This window comes from Chiloscyllium plagiosum, unplaced genomic scaffold, assembly GCF_037043375.1.
Source record: "Chiloscyllium plagiosum isolate Xiang-an unplaced genomic scaffold, Cpla_swu_hap1 HiC_scaffold_26, whole genome shotgun sequence".
Classification (NCBI taxonomy): domain Eukaryota; kingdom Metazoa; phylum Chordata; class Chondrichthyes; order Orectolobiformes; family Hemiscylliidae; genus Chiloscyllium; species Chiloscyllium plagiosum.
In genome coordinates, this window is record NW_028270164.1 from 31,800,115 (window position 1) to 31,820,227 (window position 20,113).

Below are 20,113 nucleotides of genomic sequence, written 5' to 3' on the forward strand. Positions count from 1 at the left end.
GCCACTTAATTTTAGGGGAACTTCCCTTTAATTTGCATGTATGTATTCCAATTCAGATATGTCTATTCCTAGTTTTGTGTGGTTTTTTTTTGTTCTTTATTTTTCTTCAATCTTTCTTTATGTCACTTTTGTTTATACTACAGTTTTACAAATTGGCCTGGATTCTGTAGAGCAAGAGACAAACATGAATGAAATTTACTTGGAAGCCAAAATCAATTTTTAATAGGGCTTTGTGGTCTGCAAAAATTCCGATCCAATTTCTTTGATTGTAACTCTCACTTTTATTTGTCCAGGAAAAGGTGGAACAGGAAGAGGAGCATGCTTCACCAGAATCCTCAGAAGAAGATCAGTAAACTTGCAAGACTGGCACTACCTCATTACAAATGGCTCCTGTCATTAGCTGGACTAAAAACCTTCTCACACTGTTTTCATCACTGTAGTCTTAACAGGGGACTACAACAGCACTGGAACACTACAGGACTTTTTTCCTTTTAGTGCAGTTCAAGGTATTTCAAAGAAATTAACAATAAATGAAGTCTCGATCTTCAAATTCACTTCATTTTTTTTCTAATTCAAGCCTCTAAGCATTAGGTCTTCAGGTTATACCAGCTAATAGGGCCATGCCAATGAACAATTTTGTTCTACTACATATCGTATATTAGGGATTTGTTATTTTGCGGACAATTCACATAGAATATGTACATGACCTTGGCTAACATGATGACAATTGTAATGACTGTTATAATGGTACACCCAAAAGCAGCTCTTTAAACATGCTGTTGTTATAGAATATCAACCCATGCACAACAGTGGAATTCCATACTAGATGATAGAATGAACATTGCCCACAAAATCAAAATGGCTGCTTTACTGACAGCTCAAAACTATCCACTTTGTATTTACTTTTCTTTCATTTTTGTTTATGGTATGGCTTAGAATCATGTAGGTGAACTTTTGTTATTCGTTGAAATAGATTGTATTCTTTTATTTTGTAGACTTGTCTTCTGAAGTGAGGAGGACCCTGCATTTCTCTAGGCTCTATATAATAGTTAACTGTTAGCCTGGAGCTAGTAATTTTTATGCTACATTATCAATTAACTTTTATGTTAATATACACCATAATTGTGATATGCAAATGCATTTTAAGTGATTTAAAAGAGCAACATTTTCTTAGCAAGTCATTTTGCCCTATTACTTTGTTTTCTTATTTTGAATGCATGTATAATTTTCTTTAATATAAAGTAGCAAAATCTTTTCCACCCTAAGAAATGTATTTGACCAGAGAATCTCAGAACTGCAAGCAAGCGGGTAGAGGATTTCGTTTGTTGATAACATACAAGTATAATAATGTACCATTAACAGTGGCCAGGCGAAGCTTAGTCAACCTGACTGCCCAATTTCCACCCTTTGTTGTATTCCTTGGTCCAAAAAAATGAAGGTAGCATGAGGCAAAATGTCAGTTAGTGAATTACTTCATTCCAAACTACAATAGTTTAAGAACTCAGGAAACACCTGCAAATTGAAGTTGCTACCTATGGAAACCAGTTCTCTGTATGAAAATTCAAGTGTAATTTCTAAACATTTATCTTAAATGTCTACTTTGAAAGTAGTATTGTTTCTATAAATAAATTTGGAAGTTAATTACAGATAATGAAAACTCTTGCCTGGCCCAGACAGTTAGACTAATTGTAGTATACCATTAGCTTATGATTTAACTGACTTTGGAGAAAGTGAGCACTGCAGATACTGGAGAGTCAGAGTCGAAAAGTGTAGTGCTGAAAAAAAGCACAGCAAGTCAGGGAGCATCCACGGAGCAGGGGAGTAGATGTTTCGGGCATAAGCCCTTAACCAGGGCTTCCCGAACATCAACTCCTGCTCCCTTGAATGCTGCCTGACCTGCTGTGCTTTTTCCAACACTGCACTTTTTGAAGTTAACTGACTTTCCCTTGCTTTATTAATGGATGTGTATTCAGATTCAAAGTCAAGGTCGATGAATTGACCCAATTTAATTAAAGAGTATAATTGCTGCCATTATTTTAGCCCACACAATATTTATAATAATATAATAGAAATTTATACTCTGGCAATACGTTTTTTAAGTTATTATTCAAGTAAGAGAAAGTATCCCTTTTGCTGGATCATATAGGCTGTCTTTAACAAATTGGATATATTGGCATAGATATAAAATTCTTTAAAATTCATTGCATAATCAAGCAGAGTTTTAAGATGCTGAAAATTTAGCCGTTTTGGAGCAGACATTGGAATTGTGGCTTAATAAAGGAATAAAAGTGCATTAAAAGTTCTATATTGATTTTTACTTTGCATGTACAGGACTTAACTTGTGACATGCTCAACAATATAGTGACTGATGGTAAAAGAAATAACTACACCTGGAATAAAATACATGACATATTGAAAACAAAGTGTTTAATAAAATTGCATCTGAAGTAAATTTGCAGTACGTCTCACCAGTTACAATGAAGTTATATTCCTCAATATAACACCAAAGATTAGAGACAAGCTACTTTATCTGTTGTGGCAAATTGTGTCCCATGAAATCAATTTATTCAAATGTTGAAACTGAAGAGGACCAAGTTATTTGTTCATATAATGGATCATATATTTTAGGAGTAAAGCTTTGGTTGTCACTGAATTATTATATACACTTAAACTTTTGAGAACATCAAAACTGTTGAGGGAATATTTCCAACTTGAAATAGATTTGAAGGGTGTAAGAGAAGAGCACCAAATAAATGAATGCTTTGTATCACAAAGTTTTTTTTCTCAAAAGAAGAATTAACTTTTTACAAAGATACTGATAGCATCATTGCATATTGTTTTGTACAACTGACATTAACTGTATCTTCCATGCCCTATGATCTTAGTTTTAAGTTGCAATTAAATATTATGTAGTAGTAAATATAGTTTAACATACAAGTCAATTTGGATCAACAATCAGTTATTCTATAACAAAAGCATTGTTGCTCTATGACAGAGGTTTTTTTTCAGTCTGCTGTGACTTCAAAGATCAGAATTTTGAATCCATGAAACCCTCCTTTACTGAATATTCAGGCTGGTGGATTGAATACTTTGAACTTTGTGTCCTTTCATAAAATTTGAACAAGTACTGAGAAATGTTTACCTTGAACAAAAATGACTACCAAATTCCAGTCATACTGTCACAATTGTTGCATTTTACTAGATATTCAACAAAAAAAAACGCTTGGATTAAATTGGAACTTTCAAAGGAAAATATTGGTTTTGTTTGGTTGTGATTAAATATCCAGTCTAAGAACAAGCAAATGGGATATTTCTTCTTCAGTAACAATGGATATGATGAGGTAAAATAAATAGCATCTCAACATACCAGGTTGCTAAATATTCAAATATTAACCAAGTACAACTTTCTTTACTACTTAGAGTGGAATCCTCCGATAAGGTTTTTTCAGCAGGAGTCAGTTCATTATTCAGTTTTCATATAATATTGCAGTTTTAGTACTGTACTGAACAGTTGGAACTTCTTCGGTTTCCTTAATCACAACTACCTCTTTTAGTTTCATAGTCTTTCAGTTGGTTGCTGCTGTACACAAAATACAATTCATTTGTGCATCTCCTCAGCCACAGTGAATAATGTTGTTTCTGAGTTATTACATGTACGATGCCAGAATGGGAGGGAAAAATAATTGTAAAGCTGTTTACCTCATTGCAAAAAAAACCAGTAAGTTGGTAAAAAGAGATCAAGAGAAAGAAAGAGGAATTAATTTTCAGAAAATGTTTGAGAAATGTGTCTCCAATCCACAAATTAAACTGGAGACATGTTAAGAAGTGGCATAATGAAGAGCTTTTAAATGTTTGAATTCAAATATATGTAAATTCAAACTAGTAGTGATTATAAAAGATTACACCTCTTATTACAAACTAATGGTGGTACTTTGACATTTCCATAACAGTTTGTGGTTGTTGGATGCTCATATGTCAATGACAGGCAGGCAAACATGCCCTATATTATTGTCCAGCTCCTTCATTCAGGAGATTTGCTACGCCACGGATGGTAATTTGATAAATATGCAAGTGCAAATTTCCAACTATTTTTATGTTGCCTCCTGAAAAAGGAATCATAAATCCCCTCTAGTCAGGAAGATTCATGGTGTGTTCACTATGTAGTTTCCCACTGTCCTGTAAATGATAGTTGAACACTATATTTGTAAGTTTAATTAATTAAACACTTACTGGTTTAATGTTTTGGATGCAATTTTAATCAGGAATCACTTTCTTGTATTCAGAAGTGTGAACACTAGCTGATTTTGTTGTTCCCAGTGCTTGATTATAGCACTTCACTGAGCTAATACAACATAAAGCAGGAATCAAAGCCAGGACGCTGTTAGTCGAGGTATCTCAGTAAACTATTGCATAATACATTTGAATGATCAGAAGAGCCTTGATTAATTGTACAATGTGAACTAGCGATTTTTGATAAAAGTAGAGTAGAACTGAAAGAATTAATAAAAAAAAAAGATTTGCCTGAGGTTTTGCTATTGTTGCAGCTGGCACATTGTTGTAAACCACTTTACATCCTTGCCATGTCAGCATTCTGAACTAAAGGGAATAGTTAAATTCTGTTGACTGTAGTCAAAAAGGTGAACCTGGCAGTAATTAAAGCCCCAACCCTTAACTATGTTCCTGTGGGAATTACTTCATTGTTTCACAACTGGTGTGACATAAAATGCATGTAAAACACACAAAACGACTTCAGTATAATAAATATACAACTCTGGAGGATGATTTCTTTTCATGTAATTTATGGAATTAAGTTTGCAAATGAAAGCTTGTAATTTTGTTGCATTTGACATTCAGAAAATATCTTCCTCCCTTGACAACCATTTCAATAAGTTAAAATCAAGACGTTAGCATCTGTTTTGGTGTTTGTTTTGAACTTGTATTTGTGTGTCACTCAACCTCAGGGTGCTCTGTGCAAAAGCAGCCAAGATACACACAGGAGTGAATGAGATGACATATTGTATAATTTTTATCAACTTACTGTTTGAATTTATGGAATTCATGATATGCATCTTATAATTTAGTAGATATTTGAATGTTATTGGGGTGCTAATTACTATATTGAAATAAAGCAAAGTTACTGTAGGATATGGCAGTTTTTAAAAAAAAATTATGCAAAGGGGATATGGCACGTTGGATTGTACCTCAGTTAAGTAAAAATCCTGGTTATTTTAAGGCAAATCACACATTTAAGAGAGCCTACCTCAGGACAAATGGTGATCCTGCTGACTTAACGCATAGTTTAGAAAGTTTTACTGAAAACCTGTTTTTGTTGACTATTACAAAGAGCAGTTACCACGGAAACATTTTATATTGGTAGAAACTTGAAACATTGCTTGTGAAAATTTGAGATTCTAGATAAATGTGTGCAATTAAGGACAACAACTATACAATGTTATAAGTTAAATGTTTTCCCATCATCATTATGCATTCCAATCATTTTTTACATCTAATCTCTTGGCACTCTGTAGGAGTTTGGTACTTTTGACATACAATGCTGATCAATAAAATGTGGCATATTGTTTGTACATGAAGCCCTAATTATGTTTGATTGCTAAAATTCTTAGTCCAGTAGGATTTCTATTTGGATAGTGTTTGGTGCAACAATAAAGTTAAGATTTAGAGAAACTGTTATGGTGTTGTGTGCACTTTTAAACCAAAATCACACCTCTAGAGCACCATCTGCTGAATGATTCATGATATTACAAACTTGTGCCCAAGAATTTTAGTAATGAAAAGCATTGACAAATGATGAGTTTTGATTAACTGGTTTATTAAATATATTTGGTTATTTGATCAGTGAAGCGCAGACTATTACTTGATAATGCACGTTCATATTAAAATATCTCAATGGTTTACACAAATTCCTGTAGTATAATATTGTTATGAAGACAAAATCAGTCGTCATGTTTTGATTGTCGCCTTTGCTGAAGCAAGTCATTATTTGCAGTTATTCATCGTCAACAGAACAGCTAACAGATGAATAAATAGTTATTTTGATGAAACAGGTTATTCTCAAGATCAGACAACCACACAAACTACTCAGACTTGGTTATCTATTTTAGAAGCCATTTATTATAATTACAGAAGTCAAATTTTTATTTCACTGTGATCGGATATTGACCATTTACTTACCACAGAGTACCCTAGAATTTTACAGCCTATTGTGCTGTGACAGCTCTTTGAAAAAAAATGTACAATTTAGTCCAATACCCAGCTTTATATCCATAACCTTGCAAATTAGTTGTCCACAAATAAATCTGGTTTCTGATGTTATCCACCTCCATAATCCATTTACATTCCCACAAAGTGATGGCAGTGTTTAGGGAAGGTTGGGATGATGGGAGGGTGTGGGATTGGTTCTGGGGAGTGAGGGGTGTATGAAGGGAGGAGCAGTTTTGAAGTTGGGGAAGGGGGATTAATTACTGGGTCCTTTTGAGTAGTTACTCAAGAGTTTGGCTATATATTTAATTGCCTATCCTTGCTGAATGACTACTTTCTTAATTTCATTGAAACTCTCTGAATTATTTGATTTAAATGAACCTATCAACAAGTTCCAAGTATGGGCACAGGTATATCTTTCCCATTGTTCACTTTTGATTTTCAACTCACTGGAAGATAACAGTGAGTGCTCTTCAGCCAATAGCTTCTAGTCTCCACCTCTGTGTCTTGGTGAGACCCTGAACATCTAAATTCCCTTCCTGGCAACCCTTTGATTAAACTCTGTAAGCTTTGCAGCTTGCCGGGTCACTACCCAACTGTCTACATAAGACTGCACTTGCCTACCTTTCCCTTCTGCAGCCCTGACATACGAGATTACCACACAAGGTGCAGTCACAGATTTCCTCACACCACCCCCACTTGCAGCCAGAATTCTTCTAACTAGGACCTCCTCCCACATGACCCTCCTATCTACACTTTATAGTATCTTCCTCTTGCAGATGCTGTTGAGCCCCCCCCCCCCCCTTACTCCCCAGCATGCAAACCCCAATCCTGAAGAATAGCTTACCAAATCTCCTTTCCATGGTAGGGGTTCCATTAATCATGCCCTTTCCCCTTTCTGTAGATGAACCTGATACCTAACCAGATATGCCTAGACCTCTGACTGATGACTGCACAGCTTGCTAACCAGCTGTAGTGGATGCTATGGATCTATAGGACTGACTGTTACCCCTTCCCCAGATTGCAGAGCCATGGGCCCTCTGACTGAAAAAGCATCCAAAGTAGATGTCTGACCATGGTCAAACCCTTGGACTAGAATGGGAGCTGCCTTTGACTTAATGTGCAGATACCTCCCTGACTGGCAGGTTCCTTTGTGGAATTTGGTGGAATTTCCTAAGACTTTCAGACATGGCTGCTTTCTTGTTGCACTTTTGGTGTGTTTTCCAAATAAGCTGCTGACACACCGTGGAGGTGACAGATTGACATAGCACACTGTCATATATCAAGATGTACGCCCTCTTTACTGAAGATTGCTGACTAGCAAGTCACGCTGCCTTATTTTATGGCATAGATAGTGAGAGTATGCAGGTAGGCACTGAGTGATCAAGTGCTAAAAGAGCAATCAGCAGCCCTGAGATACAGCCAGGTCCAATCAATGAGCAGAGTGCTTGTCTGTTTGTGCAAATGGATTGTGCTGCAGCCTTTCAGTGCTATTTGCAAGTTTACTTTGTAATGCATGTTTCTGTTTCTGGAGTGCCCTCCAAGTATTTCAGAGAGGTGCCATGCTGGTTGTGAGGAGCTGACAAATGCTAGGTGTCAATTTCTATTCACGAGGGATGCATACTTCTGGTACCCAGGCAATTGTCTTTTAAGCAACATAAAGATTCTTCAGCGCAAATGGCAAGCTGAAGTCATTTGTTCTGGTTTCCATGTCGAGATTTCTCAACAGCTAACTTGTTTAGTGCATTTGGCAAATTAGGAAGCTAAATATTTTTAATATTATTGAGGTGAGCTGGACTGTTAATAAGGCATAGACCATATTGCTCAGCACTAAGATTGCATCCTAATGGTTTGACCTTTTCAATTCTAAACAACTTTGTGATATATTAAAACTGCGACTGCTGGAGATCTGAAATAAAAGCAGAAATGACTGGGGAAACTCAGCAGATCTGGGAGCATTAACATTTGACAGTTAATATTTTAGATGTGCTTCTTCAATCATGCTCTGGGTGAAACAGATTTGTGAAGATGTTGCACAATAAATATGTTTGTAAACCCGCCAACAATATTTTGTGCTGGTATGACCAGGTGATGATGAGTGAATTAGATCTGTTCAACATCTTCTGTTGGTTACAACAAAGATTTGAACATCTTTTTACCTCTGAGGTTATACCTCTGATTTAAAATGTAGTTAACTAGTTCACCAGAAACCATAAGGAACCAATCACAGTTTCCTTGAGTGAAAAACAAGTAGTTCTACTTTCAGCTGACCTCAAGAAAAATATTAAAGACATGATACCAAAGCATTCAACCAGATACACAATTGAAAAAAGATAATATCTGATTTAAAAGGGAGATGAAAAGAATGTACTGTTTATAGTACATTATAACGAGACCTCAATTATTATGTCTTATGTATCCTCAACAAGTAATATTTCAATTTTCCTTTAAGTTCTCAGTGAATTGATGTTTCTTTTTAATCAGTTCTATCATCAGGCACTTTTCTCCTTGAGAGCTTCCTGTGCCTCCAGTGACAAATCTATCTCCACAGTTTTGTGAAAAGCAATTCTTTGAAATACACTTGGCTTGAATAGTACATTGTCAGCAAACTTTCATCTCCAATACATGAAACTAATCATATAAACTTACCATGTAAGGTGTAATTCAAAATATGTGGTGAGGATTTCTTCAAAACTGACTGAGTGGACAAATTTCAGTGTCTTTTGGTAAAGTGTTAATTTCAATTCAGATGATTTTGTTCATTCCATACTGGATTCATGAGTGTGGGCTTACCTTTGTAGTCAGCTGTTTGCTGTGAACATTTTAGTGATTTTTTTCCCTTTATTAAAATATTTTCTTTGATTAAAATGAGAATGTGGAATTTGAAAATGATCAATAATTTATCACTATTATGACTGCTTCAGTGAGAGGTTATGATTCAAAATCACACTGTACTTAGATTAGTATACACAGAATTATACAGTTCGTTTGTAACTATTTAACCACCGGTTTTTTTTATTTGTTTATTTGATACATTAATACCTCCTACTCACCAAAGACTTACATTCAGTTGCTAACTCCTACATTGCAGTTATTTTAAGGCTGTGATGTCCTAATAACGAAATATTACTTCTGACTCTATATGTCATAGCTAAAACCTGTTTCCATACAGGTGACGTTGCCCTTGCCTTAGCTATCTACCACTGAAACTATCATCCGAGCCTTTAATACCTCCAGATAAGGATTTTCTATTACAGTTGACGCTAAGCTATCATTCCTCCATAAACTTGAGTTCATCGAATATTCTGTTGTCCATGTCTGAATCACACCAAACCCTGGACAGCCATTACCTTGTGCTTTCCTAGCCCTTGGTTAGGCAGCCCGTCAATTTTAAGTTCTCTTCCTTATTTTGAAATATTGCCATGATCGGGCACATCTCTACAAATTCCTCCAGCTAAGCCCATTCTTTCAAATTTTTTTTTTCTAATAACAGTTCCTTAAACATCCTCAACTTAAATCCCTTCATCATTGGGGGCTGTGCCTTCAGCTACCTCGGCCTAAAATTCCAGAGTTTGCTCTGTTTCACTTTTTTCCTTAATGCACTCCTTAAAACCTGTCTGATTGATCCAGCTTTTTGTCACCTGTCCTAATATTAATTGATGTTGCTAAATCATATTTTGTTTTATTATACAGCTGATTTGTTTTATTATACTGCTGAAACACTTGAGGTACTTTATTACATAAAAGGCACAATGTAAATACAAGCTGTCATTGTTTGCTTATTCAGTTCATTCCAGAAAGAAGAAAAAGAAAATATACTGGAAAGTCTGCTACTAGAGTAATGCAGTTCTTAATTATTTTACCAGTAATGCATCAGGTACAATTGAGTAATAATTTTAATCGCTGACTATTATTCATCATTTGATTGTTATGAAGTCTGATTTTTCCATCAACACACACTCCTTGAGCCATTTTAGTAATTAAGGTGTTTCATTAAGTACAGAACAAAATATTTTTCACTTATGAAGCATAAACAGCTTGTGTTGCCGTTCCATTCTCTTCAGGTATAATTATATCCTTAATAGCATATGTTAGCAAAGTTGCTTCACAGGTAACTTGAATTTGATGTTCTTAAAGCAACTATGTTCTGCACAGTTTCACTTGCCATAATGTTTACATCGGTTCCATTATAGTCACAGTAACTGATCATAGTGAAGCTGACGACTGATAGTAATTGGCCAAAGCAAACAGATCTTTTTATAACTTCCGGCTCAATGCTTGGCCAGATAAGGTGGTTGACTAATTTTTAATTACATGAATTATATATTATATACTAGAAAATCTTATGTAGTAGGTTTATATGGATGTAGCACTGCAGTGTGTCAGTTCTGACATTCCATCTGTTATTGTAAATGTTAATCATGTAGAAATCATAAAATGCCACAAGTTGTCTTGTAAGTAGGAATACAGTAACATAGGATTAAGAGCAATCTAACACTATTCTTTACAAAGAATATTTGATGGAATATGAAGGGAAGCACAAGTGTGAAAACTGAGTTTTAAATACTTCCTTGGTTGTTTAACATAGCCAGCATTGTACTGAAAATCAAAAATGATTTGTTTAGGAAATATAGCATTGTAACAATCTTTTTAGTTTTAACTTGCAGAGGACAAACTTTAAACAAAGTATTTTTATTATCGCGCGTTGTCCTGTCAAAAAAATGACGTTACAGTATTTAGACGCTTACTGAAATATATAGACAATTCTGTAATACCAAGAGTTGAGGAAAAGTAGCATCTGACATTACTTTGAAGCATGTAATCCAAAGCTTGCTCTTAAGTCACTGAAACTCAGTTTGTAAATCCACTGAATGACACAACTCTACTATAATTTTCCTTGAATATAACCTAATAAACCAGTAAAATTTCATCTATGCTTTCAGGGTTTTTTTTGTGGTAAAAAAATTCTCTTAACTAGTAACAGAAGTAATACTTCAGGAGTATGCACTTACCTGGCATTTCAAAATAGCAAGCAGCAGTTTAAAATAAATTCTATTTCAGCAGATGTTCCCTGTTCTTGACATTGAATGCCTATTCTCCAGATGTATGCAAACAAAGTGTTTGTAGGTCTGTTCATAACATCAAATTTGAAAGTAAACTTTATTTGTTCTTCCTTCTGTTTTTCACGGAGGTGTGGGCAATTACAAAGTCTTTTATGACAATTCAACATTTGAATCACCTTAATATACAATTCAGTATGCCTCCATTTAAAACACTTATGGCAAAAATAATTTCACAGACATCAAATAAAGCAGTCTTCATTATCATGTTGGCAAGTTTCTCAAAACTATAATTAGCAACATAGTAAGATGGTAATAATGTGATGATTGTGGTGCTCCCTTTGGTCTGGATTTTGAATCCCCCTTAGTTATAAGGAGAGGGTGGAGTGCTGCTTGTACTGGATGAGGCCAGACCACTCAAAACATTAAGCAGGCAGCCCAGACATAACTTCGCAATTTGTTTCGGTAAGTGTACAGTGAAAATTACCCACAGTAAGTTAGCGAGGTTGACTACCAGGTTAAAAACAGACAAAAATTCATTCACGAAATTACATAATGAAACACAAAGAACAGAACAAAGAACCCCTATAGAACTAGGTTTATCCAAACTAGACTTAATTATGCTGTTCTGAATATACATAACTGTCCCAGTAAGCAAACCCTCTTAAAGACTGGTTTAAAAAATGAACAGATGCTCACAGGTTGAAGTTAGAAGAGCAGAAAGAGAGAGAGAGGGAGGGGAGAGTTTGTTTCCACACAGGTCACTGTTGAACTCCCAACTAATTCTGGATTGAACTAAACTGCTCAGCTAGAGAGCAGTTTCTTCTTCAAGAATTCAGAGAATTCTTCATTATGCAGGTCACTTATAAAACATGACCACTTTGGCCTGAAGTCTCACCTGTTTACATATAAACAAAAAGTTATCTCAATACTTTTTAATCTCTGTACCAAACCAGTCTAATCAGCACTGACAGTGGCTCGTGACCCCTCTGACAAAAACCAAGGACATAGTATCCTTAAGAAAAAGGAACAGCTTTAGAAAAAAAAAACAGCTTTGTGACAATACAAAGATTAACTCATCCAAAACCTTTTAATTTTGTGGATTAATTTATGTAATGTTAGATATGTTCCATAAATGTTTAGTTTTATATGTTTGCTTATTTTTGAATTCTGCATTTGTGTTACTGAAGGCAAATGTGACCAGTCTCAAATAAACTGTCTTGCAGCATCAGCATCACTGTGTGAAATTCAGACACATAATGCAGTTGCTCAGTATCATACACAGGCTAGATCATCCAATGACGGACATTCTCTGAAGAAGAAAAAAACAATTTCAAAGCAAACCAATAAACACCTCATTACTCTTTATCTTGTAATGTCAGTTTTAATTGTCAAAACTTCTCTCAAATTTTCAAGCTCCTTTGTTGAACTTGAGCATCCTAATTTAGGTAGTGACATCTTATTTTGTGGATGTGAATTTTGTGGTCAAGATGAGAATCTAGAGCTCTGAAAAGCCACATGTGCCAAATTTGGCACTTAGAACTGAACTTGCAACAAGGTAGCTGAAACCGGGAACTGGATCTTTTTCAGTTCAGTAACTTAAATCTAGTTATTGAATAATGGACGTATTGTTGTTCTGATTTGGTGATGGATCATCAGCTTTTAAAGATTTGAATGTCGGGTTTGAATCCCAGCAGGACAAATTGTGAGATTTGAATACAATAAAAAGCCTAATAATTGTTGGTGGTTGTAAAAAATTTAATGTCCATTAGTGAAGGAAATCCTTACTTTGTATGTCTACATATGACAGTAGAACAGGAATGTGATTAACATTAAACTGCCCTCCAGACAAATTAGAAATGGGCAAAAAAAAAACAAATGGTCATGTTCCCCAGGTACTTTATTTTTAAAGTTCGATGACACTTTAAATGGCCAATGCAGTCAAGATGATCCCATTCAGATGTCAGTGAGATTGAAACTCTTCAAACCTCATATCTGTTTTCTGAGCAAGGGATTCCAGTACTTTCCCTTTAAAGCTGCATCTAGGAATGGCAAGAATGTGGAGTAATCAGATCTGATGTGATCTTAATAAATGGCAGAGCAGGCTTGAGAAACCAAATGGCCTACTCCTGCTTCTAATTCATATGATTCACTTCCAAAAATTCTCCAACTTCGGCTAGTTTAATGATGGCTCAAGTCTAGTAACTCAATCTCTTATCCCAAGACTGAATTCCCCAAGATTCTGAGATTGCCCCACACATCTAACTAACAGCATGAGCTCAGCTTTTATTGAAGCTTTTGTTTTATCAAGATGCCACTGAGTTTCTCTAAGCTCCAATCTTTCTTAGCTGTATCTAGCAAATACTACTTGTAGGCTTCCTTTATCCGGTTCTAAATTGAAACCAAAGAAACCTCAAGCTCTCCAAAATGATGTAGCCTGATCTGGACTACCCTTAACCTGACTTTTTGGGCTCACTGAATGCTATGAATTACATAGCTCCAATTCTGTCTGGACTGCCATTACTACAAACTTTGCAGATGCCACTTTTCCAGCTAAGTAAGTCCAACTGTTGTTTTGACAGCTCCATCTCGTTTCTGATTCTTTGAAACAAACATAGGTGACTTTATAAAATTACTTTTTTTTAAAAAAAAGATGTTCTGGCAATCATTAAAGCCCTGCATTTTAATCACCATACCTTCCTACCTGGTAAGTTTATCAAGCAACAAATGCCAACAACCTGGTGTAGAAGTGCACTAGACTTATGCGAGTTTCAATAACATTTATTCCATTTGTACTGGAAAATTTGAATTCCCGGAAATAAAAAAACTACCCTAAAAAGTTATGAACTAGATATTCATGAAACCTGAATTAACATGGAAATGGATTCCTTTCCAATTATAAGATATAGGGTCTCAAAGTAGGAAGGGAAGTCAGAGGTACAACACTACACAGCTTTAGAGAAGCACCAAAAGTAGGTAAGCAACAAGTAAGGTGGATTGTCAGCCACTTTTTAAAACATTTAACCAAAAGCAGAAAAAAGAAAATCAGCAAGTTGGCTGGTGCTCCTCCTTTGGATGCACCCCCACCCAGGATTACCATTAGGCTAGCCTGTAATACTAGTACCCAATCTGCTGCTAGTTGCTTACCATCATGCTCAGAAACTCTAGTCCATCTGGAAAATCTGAGGTGAGTTCTTAAACCTGTCTATTAACAATGCTCTTCTGAATAGACCTACTAATCTTTTGGGGTTGGCAGCCACCCTGGGCACTGAACTCATCTGCCCCCCCCTCCCCCCCAATAAAAACTCATCCAGGAGTAGCATCCTAAAACTTAGAGTGGCAAGGGCAAAAAAAGACCTATACTTTCAATGCTCTATTTTTTGATATTTACCTAAGAATGAGATTATCTGTTTAAAACTGAAACCAATCTGGATTTGGACAAGCAGCCAGTGATCACTCGCAACTGGATTGCATGAATATATTTCATGTAAGCTGCTTACAGCTGTCTGTATTTAATTTTGCTGATGGCGAATAAGTGTAAGCTTTTGCTGTCTAGTCAAAAGATTCATTTCTTTTCATCCTAAGAAATTCCAAAGCATAGTTTCACAGACTGTAGGTTTAGTAACTGAAAAACTGAAATTTGTAGGACTCTCGATTTATCAAGTGCAATACCAAGCAAATGTGAATCAGCTATTGAAAAGTTTTGCTTTTAATAAAACCAATGACTGACTTTTTATATTGACTGGAATTTACAATAACCAAAGTCATGTTAAATGTTTCCATATGCCAGAAGGCATATTCAATAAAATTTCAAGCAGAACTGTTCAGTTATTTCCAGAATTCATCACCTATTACCAGCCTGTAAGTTTTTATCTAGTTACTCTACTATTTTATGCAGTGTCAATTAATTGTGTTATGTGTGATGGAGTACTCCCACTTGTCTGGATGAGTGCTGCTCCAAAAACACTTGAAGCATGACACCATCCAGGACAAAGCAGCCCACTTCATTGGCACTGCATCCACAAACTCCCTCCACACTGACCATCAATAATGGCAGTGTGTATTATCTACAAGATGCACTGCAGAAATTCACCAAAGATACTCAGAGCACCTTCCAAACCCATGACTACTTCCATCTAGAAGGTCAAGGACAGCAGATAATTGGGAACACCACCTTCAAGTTCACCCTACAAGCCACTTACCATCCTGACTTGGAAATATATCACCATTCCTTCACTGTCACTGGGTTAAAATCCTGGAATTCTCTCCTTAATGGCATTGTGATCAACCCACAGCAGGTGGACTGCAGCTGTTCAAGAAGGCAGCTCACCATCACCTTCTCAAAGGCAACTAGGGATGGGTAATAAAAGCTGGCCAGCCAAGTACTGCCCAAATCACACAAAATGAATAAATGTTTAAAACATTTCAATACACTTATTAATTCAGGGTCTCCACACTCCCAACATATCACTTCAGCATTTCCAGAAGATATATCAATGCCTTTAATCAATCATGCTTAATATGGCCTATTCTAAGCATCCTGTAGTTAATTTAAATTATAGTAGGTGAAAGTTTTATCTAACTATAAATACAATCTAACTGCTTAATACAACAAAGCTAGCAGTTTTAAAAGAATATTGCAAACTTGTGTACAATTTAATTGAGTGAATTGCACCACTGGGACCCTGTAATATTTAGAAAACTAGATAATGTTTCATTTAATGCAATGCGGTGATTAATTTCAGGGCCTGAAGTCTATGCATTCTGTACTACCATTGATCTCTCTTCATATTGCAGTAAAACTACCCCTTGAAATCTTTAGCTGTGAAGTTAGGATGTATAAAATGAGCTTGAATGACCAGTAAACTCTTGAACCAAGATTTACTGCTTACCCTAACCCTTAAAAGGAATATTTGATTCAGTCAATTTAGTCAATTAAGTTGAACGATATACTATTATATTATTCATTTTACGAATAGCAATTATATCACAAGCGTTAAATCAGGCATAATACCGGCAAAATAGTCAAATGGTATTTCTACTCTATCATTTTCTGATATGATAAAACAAAACAACTATCAAATAGGTCCACTGGAGAAAGGGTTAAATAAGTAGGAAGTAAAAGGGATGTCAACTAAATTCTCCTTTTGTGGAGTTAAGTTTTCAAAAATATGTAATTATGTAACAGAATTGCGTAGATGATGACACAGTGAGGGAAACATTTAACAATACACTTTTTATATTGAGCAAAGGGATTTCACTAAGGTCAGATCAACCTGTGAAGGGCACTGGAAACATGACGTGTCTGACCCACCAAATCAGCAAGTTTCAGTCTTTTGTTATTTACTGTTGGGACGAGGCATCGCTGATTGAGGCAGCATTTGTTGTTAGCCTTGTGTAGTGTCAATCAGATCGCCAAACCTCATTCAAGTCTCCCGGAATGAACAAAAACAGAAATTATTGGAAAAGCTCAGTTCTGAAGAAGGATCGCTAGGTCCGAAACATTAATTCTGTTTTCTCTCCACGGATGCTGCCAGACCTATTGAGTTTTCTTACCCCAGAAGTTTCTGTTTTGGTTTCGGATTTCCCGCATCCGCAGTTCTTTGGTTTTTTTTCCGGAAATGAACTGTTGGTCTTCGAGACACTACTGTTGACAAACTTGGTGGATGGGCGATGGAAGGCGGGAAACACTAAAGAATAAATAGTCCGATCATACTCGAAAAGTTAACTCTGTTACTCTCTCCAATGGAACTGCCAGACCTGCCGAATCTTTGCAGCATTTTCTCGTTTTCTTTCTGATTTCCAGCGTTCGCAGTATTTTGTTTTTATGGGGGGGGGAAAAAGCTACTTCGCGTTGACATTTTGTGCCTGTGTTCTCACGCTGCTCGCAGGACAGAGATGGTACTGAATTACTATGAAGGAACTTAACATATCAATTAATTACTTTATTGATTGCAAAATTGCACGTGACAAAATGATTGATAACATTTTAATGTACTTTTTAAAAATCTCAATTTTTTTCACAGTAGTCTGTACCAAATGTACGTCGAGTTTCTGGTTCTGGTATCCTGCCCAATACCAAGGGTACTTAAGTTTTCTGTTTATTTTCACTATTTCGATACCTGCCTTGGACTCCTGATTATTTGCAGCCCGAATTTAAATTAGATTCTGATCTGTGATTGAAGTGCTTAATGGAAGATCTCTCTACCCAGAATGCACAACGTACCAGAATACACCCTATTTATTTTACGGGAAATCGAGCACCCAGCCGCAGAATTAATAATTAGCTCTAAAGCGCCACTTATGAATACAAAGATTTGTGTTCGTGACTTAACAATAAACTATCTTGCTATCAAAATCAAAATATTCAGAAGAAAAATTAGCAGTAAACCTGTATCTTGAAAATACATTTTTACTGCTGGTCATATGATCAAATCACACGTCATCAAACGATACATTGGATATTGAGAAGTCACGTTGTAACTATAAGAATGCGCAATAAATACCAATTTGTTATTATTGCTCATTACCAGCTCGGAGGAGGGTCACTTGACGTCCCGACATCGCCAAGGCAAAGTGTTTAATAGCAGAGACATTATGCTGGAACAAAATACAATGTTCGTTAGGCCACAGCTAGAGCACTGTGTGCAGTTGTAGAATACACATTATAGGAAGTATGTGATAGCACTGGAGAGTTTCAGGTAATGCAGAGAGTGGAAAGACGAGGTTTGTTTTCCTTCGAGTAGAGGAGATTGAGATAAAAACATTGAGGGGCATAACGAGGGTAGACAGGAAGAAACGTTCCCCTTGCCAGAGGAGTCAGTGACCAGGGAACTTAGATTTAAGGTATGGGACAGAAGGTTTGGAGAAGATGTGAGGAAAATATTTTTCACCTAGACAGTGGTGGGAATCTGGAATTCACTGTGTATAATAACGGTAGAGGCAGGAATTTGCATAACATTTAGGAAGTATGTATGTAGATGTGAACTTGTGATGCTAAGGCATACAAAACTCTGGAGGTCAGACAGCATCCAAAGAGCAGGAGAGTCAATATTGCAGGCATAAGCCCTTCATCAGAAAATTACTGATTAAGGGCTAATGCCCCAAATGTCAAATCTCCTCCTCCTCAGATACTGCCTGACCTGCTGAGCTTTTCCAGCACCACACTTTGACTCCGACTCTCCAGCATCTGCAGTTCTCTCTTTCTCCATACAAAGCTATGGGCTAAGTGATGGAAAATGAACCAGAATTGTTAGATAGTTGGTTTTTGGCTGGCATGGATGTGGTAGGCTGAAGGGCCTTTTTCTGTGCCATAGACCTCTATGACAATGGCACTGTTAAAATATGTACAATGTGCAAGCCAACATATTTATGATGCTAAAATCACAAATGTCATCCAATACCTATTCATTTACTAAGTATGTCCCTCCATTATTTATCATAATCAGTAATTTCAACAGGTAATATTACAGTATCTGTGTGTGCCAGACTTGAATGGTAACCAATACAGTTAACACCTGAACAAAGACCACTTTGGGATGTAACTCATTTGTACAGCCTCAAATCAAGATGATGTTTATTTGCGCATATAGATACACAGAAAACAGGAGCAGGAGCAGGAGGAGGAGGCCTTTCAGCCGTTCGAGCCTGTTCCACCATTCACTATGATCATGGTGGATCATCCAACTCTGTACACTATTCAGATTTTTTTCCAGACCCTTTGAAAGTTTTCAAAGAGTTAGATATATTTTATAGGGCTAGAGCGATCAATGGTTTGGCCTCAACCACTTTCTGCAGCAGAGAATTTCACAGGCTCACCATTCTGAAAAGAAATTTCTCCTCATCTGAGTCCTAAATGGCCTAGCCCATATCCTTAGTCTGTGACCCCTGAATCTGGATACCCCAGTCATCAGGAACATTCTGTCTTTCATCCAATGAAAGGGAGAAAGTGAGGACTGCAGATACTGGAGGTCAGAGTCGAGAGTGTGATGCTGGAAAAGCGTAGGTGAGGCAGCATCCGAGGAGGAGAAGTTATATTTTGGACATAAGCCCTTCATCAGGAACGTTTCGTGCTGAGCTGAATTTCTGCCAAATCCCATTGCTAAGCTTGAAAGTGTGAAGCAAGCCCACTTCAGCAGGCAGCCGAACCTGGGCAGTATATTGCCAGTGATGACTAAATAAGGACAGCGGCCTGCCCCAAAGCTGCCAGTCGCTCAGCATTATCTGCAATAGAGATATCCATTGCTGAGGCAGCAATAACTGGGAGAAGCAGGGGCTGGCAGCCAGAGAACCAACAATGCCATTGACACGAATTAAAAGTTCCTCTGTCGGCCATACATTGCTCAGAATCCAAAGTAATCACCCCCTTTCCCAGAAACCACTGCCAGGAACCTCGCACAGCAGCAGACCCTCCTGATGAAAGCCCAGAGAGGTGAAGTGACATAACTAGCCTCCTCATGGATGTCATAGCAATCAACTTTTCTGCTGCTTGCATTATTGCTCGACAGTGGCAAGACACTAGACTTCCACTCCAATTCCCTTCCTCACTAGTCTGATTGCCACTCAGCCTTTCCCGCAGCAGCCTAAAAGTTCAGCCCAACGTAACAGGAAGAAATGGAAAATGTTCTGTTTGAGCTTCTGTATTAATGCCATAATCTCTCTGTGCTCTTCTGACCTGATTATGCACAACTACTGTAATTCTAGACAAAAATGTCGGAACTTGTGCCCTGACGAAACAGAAATATTATTGAATGAATAGAGAACAATTTACAGCATATTAGGAGAATACTTTCTTTCCAATACACTCAATCATTTGAATCACTATATTAAAAATC

The 20,113-nt window shown here is 36.7% G+C and overlaps 1 protein-coding gene across 5 annotated transcripts in view; it reads left to right on the top strand.

Annotated features, from left to right (window-relative positions):
* The window catches only part of hmga1a (high mobility group AT-hook 1a), a 238,426-nt gene that overhangs the window by 108,622 nt on the left and 109,691 nt on the right, over positions 1 to 20,113 (top strand). For 4 of the 5 annotated variants that reach the window (XM_043716780.2, XM_043716786.2, XM_087973613.1 and 1 more), the window contains one exon: positions 294 to 2,452. The exons of the other annotated variant lie outside the window; for it this stretch is intronic. In XM_043716780.2, the coding sequence (XP_043572715.1) occupies positions 294 to 353 (60 nt within the window). In that variant the 3' untranslated portion in view covers positions 354 to 2,452. Of the gene's footprint in view, positions 1 to 293; positions 2,453 to 20,113 lie in introns of those variants that run through there. 5 annotated transcript variants of the gene reach the window in all.